The sequence below is a fragment of the Callospermophilus lateralis genome, chromosome 8, assembly GCF_048772815.1.
Source record: "Callospermophilus lateralis isolate mCalLat2 chromosome 8, mCalLat2.hap1, whole genome shotgun sequence".
Lineage (NCBI taxonomy): Eukaryota > Metazoa > Chordata > Mammalia > Rodentia > Sciuridae > Callospermophilus > Callospermophilus lateralis.
Genome location: NC_135312.1, coordinates 111,843,615 through 111,857,233, shown reverse-complemented (window position 1 = coordinate 111,857,233; position 13,619 = coordinate 111,843,615). Strand labels below are relative to the sequence as shown.

At 38.9% G+C, this 13,619-nt stretch overlaps 1 protein-coding gene across 1 annotated transcript in view; it reads right to left on the bottom strand.

The window, feature by feature from the left end:
* Dchs2 (dachsous cadherin-related 2) overlaps positions 1-13,619 on the bottom strand; it is a 250,655-nt gene that overhangs the window by 14,309 nt on the left and 222,727 nt on the right. Inside the window, exons 15-16 of the mRNA XM_076864992.2 lie at positions 9,217-9,428; positions 5,849-6,000 (exon numbers count right to left, since the gene is read on the bottom strand). Coding sequence (XP_076721107.2) covers positions 5,849-6,000; positions 9,217-9,428 — 364 coding nt within the window. The remainder of the gene's footprint in view (positions 1-5,848; positions 6,001-9,216; positions 9,429-13,619) is intronic.

Here is a 13,619-nt window from a genome sequence, read left to right as displayed (position 1 = left end):
CAAAGCTTGACCAAATCCAACCTATTCTGAAAGTACACCCTACTGTCAAGCCTGAATCCCCATTGGTTACCACCATATGACATTCCTTCCTTTTAATATGACATTGCTGAAAAAAAAAGTAATCCGTTCTAATTGTCTCTGCTTCCTATTTTAGTCATTCTTCTCTCCCTCATAATCTGCTTTCTATCTATCATTTTGGTGGGTCTCCATGCATAGGTCTCTTCCAAATTGTGGACATAAACACCATAAACCTTCAAGTTCTTATTTGGCCTTGTTTGAAATGAAAAGAAATGCCAGATCACAATGGAATTCATTGAAATTTCTTCAAAGGAAATAATCCTGCCATATGTACTCAGAAAACTAAAAGTGCTGTGCTAATACTTTGGTCTTTGTCAAGTATACAAGGTCAGAGAACATTTGCATTCAGGAGACTCCCGTAGGAAAGTGAGCAAGAAGGACCAGTCAGATGAGGCCAAAAGTTTTTATTTAAATTTAAATAAAATCCTTTCTTTGAAGTTCATAGACAGTCTTATAACAATAATAGCGAATGGCAAAGAAATATTCATTGTTTGATCATCCAAGAATAATGGTGTCTGTAATACATGTTTGTAATGGGAAGTAGTATTTGCTTACTTAATCCATCGAATAGTTTTGTTTATGAAAATTAGTTTTTAACTTAAATGTTAATTTAACAACTTTATATTAATAATAATATTTATGCCATAGAAGTTGAATTTTTAAACATCTAAATTAACAATCAGTCGACTAGGATTTTTTCTCATCTTTATTTAAAGTCCCTCAAAAAATTAATGAATCATCTTGGTAAATTATCTTGCTAGAAACCAATTCAGTACAAACTTATTTCTTGCAAACTTCCTTCAGGGAGGAATACCTCTAGAAACTCTAACCCAATACAGTTTGAAGTCTTGTTCTTTTACCCAATCCAAACTCTCTGTTCGGTTTCCTGGATACCTTCTTTTTCTGGCTCTTTCTATCCCCTGAGTCTGTCGGTTTGGTTTCTATTTCTCTGTCTGATCCTCAGAGGCGATAACTCACCACCTCCCAGGCTCATCTCCCAGGCTCTCCCGCTAGGGTGTTCCGATTTACACCTTTTCTCTGGATAAACCTCAACTTAAAATCTTGACTCAAGATTCCTTTCCTGAGTTCCAGATCACGAGTTTCAACTGTCTAAAGGGAATCTTTACCTTTGCTCTTGCACTGACTCTTAATCCTCATCTATTCCTCTATTTTTCATAGGTAGATATTTCAGAGCCATTTTCTATTTCCTTCTTCATTCAATAAATTAAAATTATCACCAAGTCCTTATGGTTCCATAGCTGGATCAAGTTTTAAGTATGTCCCTGCTATTGTTTGTATCTGAATATCCCCCAAAGGCCCATGTTGAAGGATTGTTCCACAGCCCAGGGTACTACTGGGAAGCAGTAGAACCTCTAGAAGATGAGGCCTAGAGGGAGGTCTTTAGATAATGGGAAGTGTTCCCTCAAGGGGCATTGTGGGATACAAGCTCCTCCATCTCCTCCTATTTCATTTTCCTGTCCTGAGATAAGCAGTTTTGCTCTACCACATGCTCCCTCCATGAGCTACTGCACCACCACAGGCCCCAAAGGCAATGTGCCCACTAATCATAGACTGAAGTCCTCAAAACTCAGTTGAAATAAACCTTTTCTCTTTCTAAGTAGATTTATCTCTGGTATTTGTTATAGTAAAGAAAAGCCAATAAGCACAGTCCCTTCTATTCCCTCTGTATCATCTGGGTAATAGATTTTTATTAGATGCTGCCTAACTTGCCTTGTCTTCCTGAGGCAAGTTTTCTGTCATCCATCACTAGACAGCTTTACAAAATAGAGAGAGAACATTCATTCAACTGCTCATGCTTTTCTATGGCCACAGAATAAAGTATAATTTCCATTATGTGTGATATAATATCCCTCAAAATTTACCTGCCCTGCCAACTTCTGTGGTTACTACACACTCAGTTGATTCTCAGGTATATTCCATGGCTCATTATTTCCAAGCTGACAAAACACTTTAGTACATCCATGCCTTCCTCATGACCTTCTGACTAGAATGACTTCCATTCATTTTCCATAGGCTGTCCATAGACTGGCGTTCCAATCCCAACACTGATGCTCATAAGTTGAATATCTTGGAAAAGATCATTAGTACCTCAGTCCATTTCTCACCCTGTATACTCAATTGCTTTCCTTGTGTTTCTCATTAGTCACAATGAATATTAAATGGAGAGTGTACTGTAAGTTGAGCGTTGCTTCTGACAAACAGCTGCTTTTTCATCTTGAATACTTATGCCATAGAAGTTGAATTTTTAAACATCTAAATTAACAATCAGTTGACTAGGATTTTTTCTCATTTTTATTTAAAGTCCCTCAAAAAATTAAAAATTTGGGCCCTATAATGTTACAAGGCTTATATGAATACCAATTGCCAAATTAAACAATGATATGCCTCTGTATCAGTGATGAGTCCAGTAGCAGAAACCACTAACTCAGACTTCATTTAGGCATTCACACTGAACCGTGCTATGTCACAGTTGTGAGCTGGGGCTTATTTGTTAACATTACTTCAAACTTTGATTTTTTGTTCTAGGAAGCTCTACTATGACCATTCTCCTGGGCTGCTTTCACATTTTATCATTTACTAGTTTTACTTTTGGCCAAGCAACTTTACCTGAATTTTACTATCTTCACTCTGCAAATCATGCTGTAAGAATTCAATTAGATAATAAATGTAAAGCAGGATCTCCTTAAATGGCTACTGTTGTGATTATTAATATGCTGTCACGGGGTTTTACTAGGACCCCAATATGAATCTCCCTGAGAACAAGGACTGATTTGTCTTTGTATCTTTGGCTTTTTTCTGGTAGACAGTTTTTATAAATTTAGATAAATCAGACAAGGCTTAATGCCTATTTGATAATTTGTCACCTTCCCACTGAGTTTTATCAAATGTGCCCTCATATAAAAACTAAAATTATTTGATTTATTTATGCTTAGTAAAATCATAACTGACACTATGTCCTTTTATTCCCTCAATGTATATTTTAAAACCAAGTTTTGGGATTAGGAATATTTTCCTCAATGAGACAAAATAGCAGTACTTTAAAAGTAAAGTTGAAAACTAAATGAAAGCACTTCCAAAGCATTCACCCAGGGTGTAGCAGACCACAAGAAAATCATTCTACAATTTTCATTGCTACATACTCAGTATGTAGCTCAGGGACAGAGTGCTCGCCTAGTAGGCACAAGGGCCTGGGTTCAATCCCCACATAAGCTCAAAAAAAGAAAAATGGAAGCCAGAGGGCAGGCAGGGGTTGGGAGTGGGTATGAGGAGAACCTGGAGAGGCAAGAAGCTTAAAATACTTTATTGCTTTAGTAATGCTGGAGATGATGTGTGAGCAGGTGAGCGTGCGAGTGTGTGTGTGTGTGTGTGTGTGTGTGGGTGTGGGGCAGGGGTGGGTAGGTTTCAACTTCTCTTATTTTTACTTTGCCCAGTCTTGAGTTACTTCTTCATGGGGATTTGGAGAAATCCATTTTAAAATATTGGGACCAATTTAGATCTTGGGAACATAGAAACCATGACGCAAATAGGAAAAAGTTGAAAGAAGTTAGATTTAATTGTTAATTAGACTTCATTGAATAAGAGGAACACTATAACAGAAAAGTCAACTATAACTGGGAAATGCTTAGCTCCTGCAACACAGCACTGTCAATCATCTCTGATTTGCAATCACTCAACTAGCACCTAGATTTACCTACAGTCATCCACAGAGAGGGGAAAAATACTTCATGCTCAAATTACTAAAGAAACAATGTGGTGGAAATAGGTTTTTACATATTGACACATTGTGTCATAAAAATTGATTACACTAAAATATTACTGAAAATTTTCCTAATAATTAATACATGGCAAGGTCTTAAACTTTAAAAAGTACTTTGGAAATAATATTTTGAAATATATTAAATGAAAAAGAACTTGATTAAAATCTTAGAGTTGGAAGGTTTTTAGTTGCTAATTATTTCAATCCATCCAGGAACCTATTCTATTTTAATCAGTTCTCATTGTTTATTACCATCAATATATTCCACTTTCCTCATAAAACATGAAAGAAGTCTGGTATAGGAGAATATTGACCCAGCCATTTTTATATCTCTTTTTCTCTGAGTAAGAGGTCTGCTCTGTAGTTTGTATGGTAATAGTGTGACTCAGAATCAGAAGAGCTGGATGCAAGTCCAAGTTTGATCCCTATATAGTCTGTGACCCTGAGCAAGCTAGTGTATCTCTGCTGCCTGATCAATAAATATGAAATGCCAACCTGAACTTCTTTGTGAGGTGGCTGTAAGGATTAAATGAAATAAAATGGTGTCTGCCCTCCCTTACCTGTGGTTTTGCTTCCCAGTTTCAATTTCCCAAAGTCAACTGTTGCCCCAAAATATTAAATGGAAATTCTAGTAATAAACAATTCATTATATTTAAATGGTATGCTCTTCTGGATAGTGTCATGAAAAGTTACATTGTCCTGCTCTGTCCTGCTTGGGCATGAATCATTTCTTAGTCCAGTGTATCCACACTGTATATACTACCCACCTGTTAGTCATTTAGTACCACTTGATTATCAGATTGCCTGTTGTGGTATTATAGTGAATGTGTTCAATAACCCTATTTTACTTAATAATATCTCCAAAGTGTAAGAGTAATGATGCCAAGGAGGCACCAGAGCATAAAACATGGCAGAACAGATTAACTCTGGTAACATGTGGTAATATTGCAGGGAATATAGGGGAAAATATAACATATATAGGGTTCAGTACTTCATGGGGTTTCAGGCTTCCATCTCCCATGATAAAGGGGCACTGCTGTAGTGTATATGCAAATGCTCTTGAAAAAACATAAAATGGTTAAACAAATATAAAGCACACTGGAATGTACAACAAGAAAGCCAAGTCTCTTTAACCCCAACACACCCACCAATTAGCCAAAGACAAACAAGGCTAACAGCACCACCCAGAAGCTTCCCAAGTACATGTGCGTGCTTTTCCTCAGAGTCACACCGTGTACACACCACGTGTTCTAGAGCTTTCTCCCCTCAGCAGCAAACACAGACACACCCTTTCTTTTTTAAAATGAGTTTCTTGGTATATCATGGAAGGGTCATGCCATTGTCCTTTGCAGTACCTCCTTGTGGTGGTTCCTAAGTCTTTTGCTTTTACAGTCTGAGATGCCACAAATATCTCTGCATGTAACTCTAGACTTTTGTAGCACTGACTGTTAAAAATACACAGAAGATCTGTGACACTATTACTCTCTCCTGTATAGAGTTCTGGATGAGGCTGGCATACCAGACAAAAGCAGTTTAACTTTGAACATATGCTTTTAATAAGATCATTTCTATTATTTCAGTTAGGACATAGTACTGCCACAAGAACCCTGATGACAACATTGTACTTTTGTGCACAAAATAAGAATAAAGGATTTTTCATTCCGTCTTCACTGTTTTAAAAATAAGAACAGTAAACATTTGCAGAGGGTGCTATGGTTCAGAAGGCATGTCACAAACATTTTTTTAATGTCTCTCTACATTTAATAGCATCACAAATTCCTAAAATCTGAGATCAGGTCTCATTCCTTTTTCCATATACAAAATTATTTCTAAGACTATTTTTACATGTCAAAAAAGGTGACCATAAACGGGATCAAAAGAAAACACATTTTACAGTTAAGCTCCCATAAACAGGAAGTTGAGACCCAAGCAATGACTCTACTAGACACCAAGCAGAAAAGTGGATCAAATGTACATGAATCCTGGACAAACCTGTAGGAGCTGGTGGCCTCGTAATCCAGAATCGAATTTGCTGTTATCACCCCGCTCAGAGCATCAATCTGGAAGGCTTCTTCTTGGTTGCCCGAGAGAATGGAATACTCTATAAGGCCATTTAACCCACTGTCCAAGTCAGTAGCAAAAACCTATGAGGAACCAACTCTTCCATTAGATAGGATTTAATCTGCAATATGGGATAAGCTTGCTTTTCAGAGAAATTCATTATAAAAGAATCACAGGTTGTTAATGCATTTTTTTAAAACCACCATTACAAACACTCAAAAAAAAAATCAATGCCTGAAGCCTACATTTAACTTTATAATAAAGTACGTGATGAGGGAAATGAAATTTTCTGCATACTCATCCAAAGGATTTCCAAATAACTTTCACATGTTCTTGAGCTATAATTTTGTACAATAGGCAAAATTGCTGGAAAAAAAAATATCTAATTTGCTTGAATAGAAGATTTCCAGAGCTGTATATGGATTCAGGCTGGCACCAGAAAAGGAAATAAGTGTTACAGGAAACCTTCATATGGTGAAAAATAATTTTCATTTGCTGTTTTATCCTCCTGTTTAAACTATCACCTATAAAATAAGCCATGTGCAGATTTTTTGTGTTTGATTCAAGTTTTAACTTAAAGGGATCTTTAAAAATATACAGCGTAAGTTTAGTGCTAATAAATTTAGATCCCGATCACTTTATTTGATGAGTTAGAAAAGTAGTACTGAAGCTGGAACAAATGTTTGGCCTCATTCTCCATGGAGATGTACTGTGTAGTCTACGTTAAATTTTAATCAATCAATTAGATCAATGGATTGAAGATCTTATTTAGGAATAAGTTTCTGATTTATTAATAAAAAAAATTCTACATACCCTGTGCCCCTCAGCCTTAGCTTCTGTCCATTGTCTTCTCTCTCCTGGGCTATTATTTGGATGTCCCAGTGGGATTTTGCTGCTAATCCTTACTCTCTTGATCCATCCTTCACACTACCACCAGATCTTAGTGGCCCTAGTGAAGCATTCAGGACCTCATCAGGAGGGTGCACAAGCCAATTATTGGGTACAGAAAGGCATCAATACATGGTGTCCTTTGGGATCACCAGGAAGAGAAACTAGTCTCCAACTGGGGACAAATACAGCCCATCACGTCCCTTGAGGTGTATACTTAGAAGTGGTTCAGAAGATGGGCCTTGCAGAGCCGTGGATCAGTGTTTTAGGATGCTGGTAACACGTGTGCACTATGGCTAACTTCAAAAAGGTGTGCATCGGCAAGATACTGATCTGGTGAACAAGAAGCTGAGCAACTCTGGAGATCTACAGCACAGCTTCCTCGGGTTGTTGCCATCAAGATGAATCAGATCTGCTCTGTCTGTTTTGATGTCCCTTCACCTGAGATTCAAATTCTAAGAGAAAGTCCGTCTGATTGAGACTAAGGCAGTGCACAGCACCTCTGGTGGGGCGTCTGATTTAGACTGAGGCAGTGCACATCACCTCTGGTGGGGCAGGGTGGGAGGTTAGTCGGTCTTTGATACAACCACCAAGTCTGCACCCCAGCAAGGAGGAGCAGATAGATCCTCAAGGGAAGTTTCTAGAATTGCAGACAAAATGGCCTGTGCGCAGTTTGGTAGCAAAAACCAGGAAGTAGCCTGGTATAACCTCTTTCTAGCAGGACAGAGAATGGCAGTGCTGGCTTCCTGGGAACTCAGCAATCCAAAAATGGGAAGAACAAAATGCATCATGTCCATCCCTGACTCAACCTTCTAGAAGTCTGCAATAACCTGAGGCACTGGTGAATCCGATTCTCCCCATTTGGGCACCTGGGCTTTGAAAGCATCCTCATGAGCGCTTACTCCACAGGGAGCAGTCTGTCCCTACCCAGGTTAGCATGGGGGACAGAGAAGTGCAACGCCACAGGCCTCCATGAAGAAATCCCCCTTGCAAAAGGATCTGCCATCGCCACCATCACTTTCTTAAACATCCCAGTGTTGGCTGAAATCAGAGTAAAGACAGCACTTGTGGGCCAGGTTGGTGACTGGAGAAAACAGACTTCTCTAATACAAAATAAATCTGCAATAATACACAAGAGGATCCCGGATTGTGTGTGTGTGGCATGAAGCTGAACCTCCAGCAGAGCTGAGGCTCAACTGGTCCCCAGCAACAGAGGGGCTCGTGTGCATCAGGAACTGCACTTGAAGTAAAAAGAAGGCATCTTTCTATATATTCAGGTGGCTGTATGTAAAGAAGTATTGGAGTTCTTGTCCTGAAAGTGCTAGCATTCCATATAAATATCTAGCCCAGAGAAGAAACACGTGATGTGATAAGCATGAGGTGCTGTGTTCCAGGGGCCAAAGGCAACACCCATTCTATGGCTATCTTTGCCAGGAAGATGGTTTTATGCTGATTTTCTTTGCGGATTCGCTGGAAGTTGCAGATCCTTTGATGCCCAGCTGCTTGACTACAAAACGTAGTTTAATGGTGAAGGGAAAGAAAAAAATGGGTACTAGTCCTGAAGCAAGAAGAAACACTATCCAAAATGAGTGAGGCTTAGAGCTACTACAAGACTAGACAGTGAACAGTTTCTCTTACTGTTAGGGGCTCATCAATGAGATGAGGTGAGTCTTGAAACACAGAGGATCTGTCCACCTGCCTGTTCACCTGTTAAGACCTGATGCAAAGATCAGTCCTCTGTGAAGTGTCACATTTTCCCTCCAAGAGGAGGCTGTGAGTCACTCCTGTTTGCTCTCATGACACTCATTGCAAGATCCTATTACAACATTAATTGTATAACATTTGATTTTACCTTATATTTCCAACCTCTCCCCTAAACTGTCATTTTTTTGTGGTCTAGTCATTTTTTTGTGGTCCTGCAGTATCCCTCTAGTGCCTGCAGTGCTTAAAGAAACCAGGTGAGCAGCAATGGAGCACTGAATGAATAAAGAGGAACAAGAGCGAATGTAGAAATTTCAGCTTTCATTCAATCTAAGGTTTCGTTCAACCCTCAAATGCTGTACCTGGAGACATTTGTTTTGTTTTGTTTTTTTGTATTGAGGATTGAACCTAGGAGTGCATAATAACTGAGCCACATCCATAGGCCTTCTTATATTTTATTTAGAGACAGGGTCTCACTAAATTGCTTAGGGCTTTGCTGAGTTGCTGGGGCTGGCTTTGAACTGGTGACCCTCCTGCCTCAGCCTCCAGAGCCTCTAGGATTATGGGCATGCACCTCCACTCCCAGTGGGACATTTAAATTTTAGTTAATGTGTTGGACAGAAGCCTTTGACATTCTGATGTACATTGATAATGATTAATACACACAAGTGCACACACACACACACACACACACACACACTTCTGTTCACCTGTATGATGTGAGTGTTGTAGGGCTGGCCTTCAGACACTGAAGCTTGATAAAACCTTTGCTCAAAGCACGGCAAGTTGTCATTCACATCCTGTATCAAGACTGTGACTTTGCTGTAGGCTCTGTGCCCACCACTTTCAGCTACAATGATGAGTTGTATTTCATTTCTGACTTCAAAATCGAGGAATTTGGGTTCTTTCACAGTGAGTTGTCCTATTTTTATTCCCAAGGAGAAAGAAAAGAGAGAATGTGATGTTATTTTTAAAGAGATCCAAGTTACCCTTGACTCATAGGCTCACATTCCCACCAGTCTCCCATTGGCAGGCCTCTCGTCCCCACTGACGATGGTCATTGTGGAAAGAGCTGTGAACTAACAGGTATTTGCAGGGTTTAAACATGTGGAGGGAAAGAAACCATAAAATATGTAAAATCTGCAGCTTTCTCTTTGTTTATTCATTTATTTATTTGGTACTGGGGATTATCCAGTAACCCAGGGGTGTTTTGCCACTGAGCCACATACCCAGTCTTTTTTTATCTTTTATTTTGAGACAGATCTCACTAAGTTGCTTAGGGCTTTGCTGAGTTGCTGAGGCTGGCTTTGAACTTGTGATCCTCCTGCCTCAGCCTCCAAATCACTGGGATTACTGGGGTACTCCATAGCACCAGGTTGGGAGTTCTCTCTTCAACCATCCTTCTCTCTCCATATGGAGCCCTTTGTCAGTTCTACAAAGTGCACCTTCCAAAGTCTCTTAATCCACCTCTTCTGCTGCCCTCCTCCAAGCCATCAGCATTTCCCTTTTTGTCCCCTGCATTAGCCACTTACCAGGTCTCCCCACCAATCCAGTTTCCATTCTGAACTAAATAAAAAATGGATGCTGTCATTGTCCTGCATAAAATCCTTCACGGGCTTCTGACAGCTATCATAATGAAGTTCAGCATCTTTAACCTGCAAGGGTCCACTCGCTCAGGCCTCACCCACCTGTAAAGTTTCACTCACATCTTTCTCTACTTTGCCCTCTCTGCTCCAGTCATAACCAGTGTTCCTTGAATGGTCACTTCAGAGTTGTCATGGATGCCTCTCATCTGCCTGCAATGGTCCCCACGTCTAGCCCCCTACAGTGATCTTTCTTGCCCTGTGCCATCCCAATGCCAGCTGCCCACAGACTCTCACAAAACATCTGCATTTGTAGGCAGCCTCCTGGGTCACCTTACATGTCTCAGGCCTATCAGTTCTCCAGGTTTATAAGCTCCATAAGGTGAGGACTATTTCCTGTCTTTTACACTCCATCACATCTCCAATATCTAGCTCAGGGTGTGGCCTCTAGAAGGCATTCGTGAGTACTTGAACATCCTCATATAAGCAGCAGAACTGAATAAAAATGGGTGCTATCTTTTTCAGGGAAGCAGACTTTTGGGGATGATGTCATGCTCAAGTTTCTTCCCTAAATTAAGAAATTCCTTCTATATAACTGCCTTCTCTAATTTTTATTGCTTTTTTCCCCCCTACCGTAGAACAAAATTTCAGATCCCACTTATTATCATTTACTTGGTTTTGACTATCTGAAATTCCATCAAGTAGAGACTTATCAAATAAGCACATGAAACCAAGAATAAATCCTAGCACTGGCTGCTTCATTTAGTTAAATTACTGGCTCCAACACCTCATTTTTGTGACTTGCTGGAGAAGGTTTTTCAGATCCTATATGGCTAAAGCTCCTTTTCCATGAAATGAGAATATTCATAATAACTTTATAGGGTAGCTGTGCAGACCACATGATACAACATCTCTACATGGAATTTTAGAAGTTTGATTTGCTGGCCAAAGAACCTATGCTTTTTCCAGAAACTTGGCCTGGAAGAGCATATTTATTTCTCTGCCTGAACACATTTCCCCAGATAACCAACCTAGTTCAGAAAACACTTGCGTTTTATCTTTGATATTGAGTATGTGTGTGTGGGAGTGTGTGTGAAAGAATATTATAGTTAATATCCTGTTACCTCAAAACATTAACTATTTATGTTCTATATTCAGAACTCATTATACTATCAAATTTAAAATATCATAAACTCCCTATTATTTTTTGACATCAGATTTTCAGTATTATTTTGAGTCCTGGAACCAAATTACTTTTACACACCACAGTCTGTTTTGTTCAACACACCCCTAACAGAGAATTATGGGTAGCTCCCAATTTTGGCAACTGCAGAATCATTAAGATGTATCTTGTGGGTTGGTGATGAAAGTAGCTGGTCTTGAGAAACATCTGTGGCACAAAGGCTGATTCCTACACCCCTAAATTGTAGGGAAGCCAAGTCTGAGGTGGGTCCCTGGCTCTTACCCGATCTCTGTCTCTAGAAAACACAGCATCATGCTATCATGTTATTGTGTTACTGTTTGTAAAGGAAAAATAAAATAGAAAGGCAACACTAAATTGCCAGTGTCATTTAGTAGAAAGTGTGCCAATTATGGTGCAGATCAAAGTAGAGTTTTTAATAAAAGGCTTGTGTTTAGGCTTTGATAATTGGAATTTTGCACTTGGAATGGATCTACGGGTCTAATGCTTTCCTTGCTTGGTTTTTTATTTTTGGCATCATAACTGGCACATGCTGTGAAAGTTGTGCAAATGGAAAAGACAATAGCCAGTCTATGAGATGACTCAAGGCTGGCACACCTACTAAATCCACATTTTGCCTGCAATGATACACATGAATTTTTCTCAGAGACATCAAAGATGTAGTCATCGGTGAGATGAAAGTACTACCAGGCTGTCTAATGACATGGGCAGAAGTCCACATTTTCCTTAGAGCATGAAGCCTTGCAAATATCACCTTTACATTCCTGCTTATGCATTATGTGCCAGTTGTATATTAACTTGAGAAAAAAACTGCAGTAATATTTTTCCTTCTAATACACAGCTTTAGTCCAAGTTATAAAATGCACATCAAAATGAGATTAAGATTCTTCAAATGCTACATGCTTGATAAAATAATCAGGTTACTTCAGTCATTTGTACACTGTGTGCACACAACTATATGAACCCAAAGCAGAATGTGACAAATATTTATGTTACCCAATAGCTTTTTAAACTCTCTCCTGCCACAAGCATGTCTTTGAAACATTGAAAGTTTGATCATTTTTGTTTTATGTCAATCTACCAAATAATGGACTGAATACTACCATCTGTTATTTACATACACAGACTTAGTCTTAGTCAAACTCTAAAATTCCTGCTGGTTTAGACAGTAAGAGATGTTTTTAATCCAAAGCAGCATGAAGTTTAAATACAAAAGTCAACCTTTGGCTTGTAACAATGGAACAGAGGTTCTTTGCATTTTTATCTTTTAAAACAGTGACCACAATTTGAGAGATCAATTTTAATATTTAATCATATATACCAGTTTTCTATTTTAACTAATCCAAGGTTTAAAATACACACATCCAGAAAAACCTCTGTTAGGTATCTTTAGGCACAAATTTAATGATAATGTGTCAAAGATAGTATGAGACATGCATTTAATATCATAATTAAAAATTTAAAAGACTTCATGATAACAGTTATATATATATAACATAATTATATATATACATATGATTATATATACATATATATATAATCTACACATATTAATGATGCTCATGATCAAGGCAACTAAAATGCTTGATAAGATTTGGATGCATATGATATTTACGCACATTACCTATTATTATGGTTTGGATGTGAGGTGTCCCAATAAAGCTCACATGTGAGACAGTGTAAGAAGGTTTAGAGGAGAAATGATTGGGTTGTAAGAGTCTTAACCCAATTAGTGACTTAATCTTCTGATAAGGATTAACTGAGTGGTAATTGAAGTGGTGGGCTATGGCTGGAGGAGGTGGGAACTGGGGTGTGGCCTTGGGTATATATTTGTATCTGGTGAATGTACTCTCTCTCTCTCTCTGCTTCCTATCACCCTGTGAGCTGTTTCCCTCTGCCGCACTCTCTGCCATGATGTTCAGCCTCAGCTTAAGCCTGGAGGAATGGAGCCAGCTGTCTATGGATTGAGGCCTCTGAAGCCATAAGCCCTCAAATAAACTCTTCCTCCTCTACAGTTGTGCTGGTCAGGTTATTTAGTCACAGCAGTGAAAAAGCTGATTAAAATACCTATGCACATACATGTTTATGTGTATATTAAAATGCATTACTGAGTTGGTACAGATGTAAGGAATCCCCAGAAGACAACCCTAACAATGAGAACAGGAATCCTTGAAGGAAAACATGCGCTAAAAGTCTATGTTCATTCCAAGACCTTCTTCCATGACTTCCTTGAAGTGCCTCTCTGACACTTCAGAATGTGAAAAACAGGTTCAAAGGTTAAAAGGCTAATAGGAAAACACCAGCATACAGTAGAAACCCAAAAGCTATA